The 1,360-nt window shown below is 56.0% G+C and overlaps 1 protein-coding gene across 1 annotated transcript; it reads left to right on the top strand.

Annotated features, from left to right (window-relative positions):
• The first annotated feature begins 351 nt into the window (after window positions 1-351).
• LOC142595130 (feather keratin Cos1-1/Cos1-3/Cos2-1-like) lies at window positions 352-1,114 on the top strand. The gene is made up of 2 exons (XM_075722597.1): window positions 352-430; window positions 807-1,114. Exons 1-2 carry the CDS (start codon window positions 352-354, stop codon window positions 1,112-1,114), a joined length of 387 nt encoding a protein of 128 aa, XP_075578712.1.
• The last annotated feature ends 246 nt before the right edge of the window (window positions 1,115-1,360 follow it).

Raw genomic sequence — 1,360 nt, 5'->3', positions numbered from 1 at the left:
ATGGTGTTCAGCTGAGGGTGGCTGGACCTTTTCCTCAGAACACCACTGCAGACAGCCCCACCACAGTGACCCAGGCTGACGTCACCTGCTTGCTCTGGACTCATCCAGCACCTGAGCTGAGACTTCTGCCAGCACTGCTGCATTCCTGTCCTACAAATGCTGGGGCCTCTCATCCGAGGGCTCAGAAGAAGCCTTCATTGGGAAATGGGCATGGCACAAATCTGGAAATGAAAAGGCATCAGTGCAGGAAACCAAAGCACAGCCCATGTCATTAGCTGCGCTGGTTTGCATTCAAGATGAGCTTGTCCGAGAATTGCTACCTCTGCCGCGGGTGCCTCTGGTCCTGCGGCAATGAAGGGCAGGTATAAAAGGCAGCGCAAGTGCCTGCTCTCTCATCCACTTCTCTTGCCTCCTTCTGCTTGGCAACCAGGTGAGTCTGAAGCCCCTTCTCCTCCTCTTCCAAACTGGGATCTCTCCCTGATGGACCTCTCAGCTGATATTGGCTCTGTGCTTTGCTGGGGCTTGGAGCATCTTGCCACAGGAGCAGAAGTGGGGAGAAGGTCTGGTTAGAGAGAGGCTGGGATGTGGCTGCGGGGGCTTTTGGCTCATGAATTAGGAGAGAGTGTCCCTGGGCCAGGCTGCTCTTTGTAGGGCAATGGAGACCATGTGGCTGCTGGCACAGTGTCCAGCTCCCTTCTTAGTAGTACCTTGCCTCCTTTGTCACTGTGTAACCAGGCTGCTTCTCACCCATCCTTGTGTTCTGCTTCCCCCCTGCCCTCTCTCCCAGGTGCATCTCCAGCCACAAGACATGTCCTGCTACAGCCCGTGCCTGCCCTGCCAGCCCTGCGGCCCGACCCCACTGGCCAACAGCTGCAACGAGCCCTGTGTCAGGCAGTGCCAGAACTCCACCGTCGTCATTGAGCCCTCTCCTGTGGTGGTGACCCTGCCCGGACCCATCCTCAGCTCCTTCCCGCAGAACACTGTTGTGGGCTCCTCCACCTCTGCTGCTGTTGGCAGCATCCTCAGCTCTCAGGGAGTGCCTATCTCCTCTGGGGGCTTTGACCTCTCCTGCATTACCAACCGCTACTGTGGCAGAAGGTGCCTCCCCTGTTAAAGATGCTTGGGAAAAACCCAGGGAGACACCTTGAGGAACTCAGAACATGGTGCTGGGCACAGGATTGATCTTTTGGATGTTGTTTTCAGCATAGCTGACCGACCTTGCCTTTCTCTCCCTTTTCTTTGTTTGCTTTGGTTTGCAGTGGCAGCAAGGTTCCCTCAAGGCAAGCCTCGTAGGAATCGTCTGTCTCCTCTTCAGTCTCATTAAAGTTCTGGTGCATTCAAGCCTGGCCTCCATGTGGTC

Source organism: Pelecanus crispus, chromosome 18 (genome assembly GCF_030463565.1).
Source record: "Pelecanus crispus isolate bPelCri1 chromosome 18, bPelCri1.pri, whole genome shotgun sequence".
Lineage (NCBI taxonomy): Eukaryota > Metazoa > Chordata > Aves > Pelecaniformes > Pelecanidae > Pelecanus > Pelecanus crispus.
The sequence above is the reverse complement of the archived record's forward strand: the minus strand, read 5'-3'. Positions and strand labels throughout refer to the sequence as shown.

Coding starts and splice junctions, on each gene's coding strand:
- LOC142595130 (XM_075722597.1), top strand. CDS start 352: ATGAAGGGCAGGTATAAAAGGCAGCGCAAGTGCCTGCTCTCTCATCCA. Junction 431..806: donor TCCTTCTGCTTGGCAACCAG/GTGAGTCTGAAG, acceptor TCCAGCCACAAG/ACATGTCCTGCTACAGCCCG.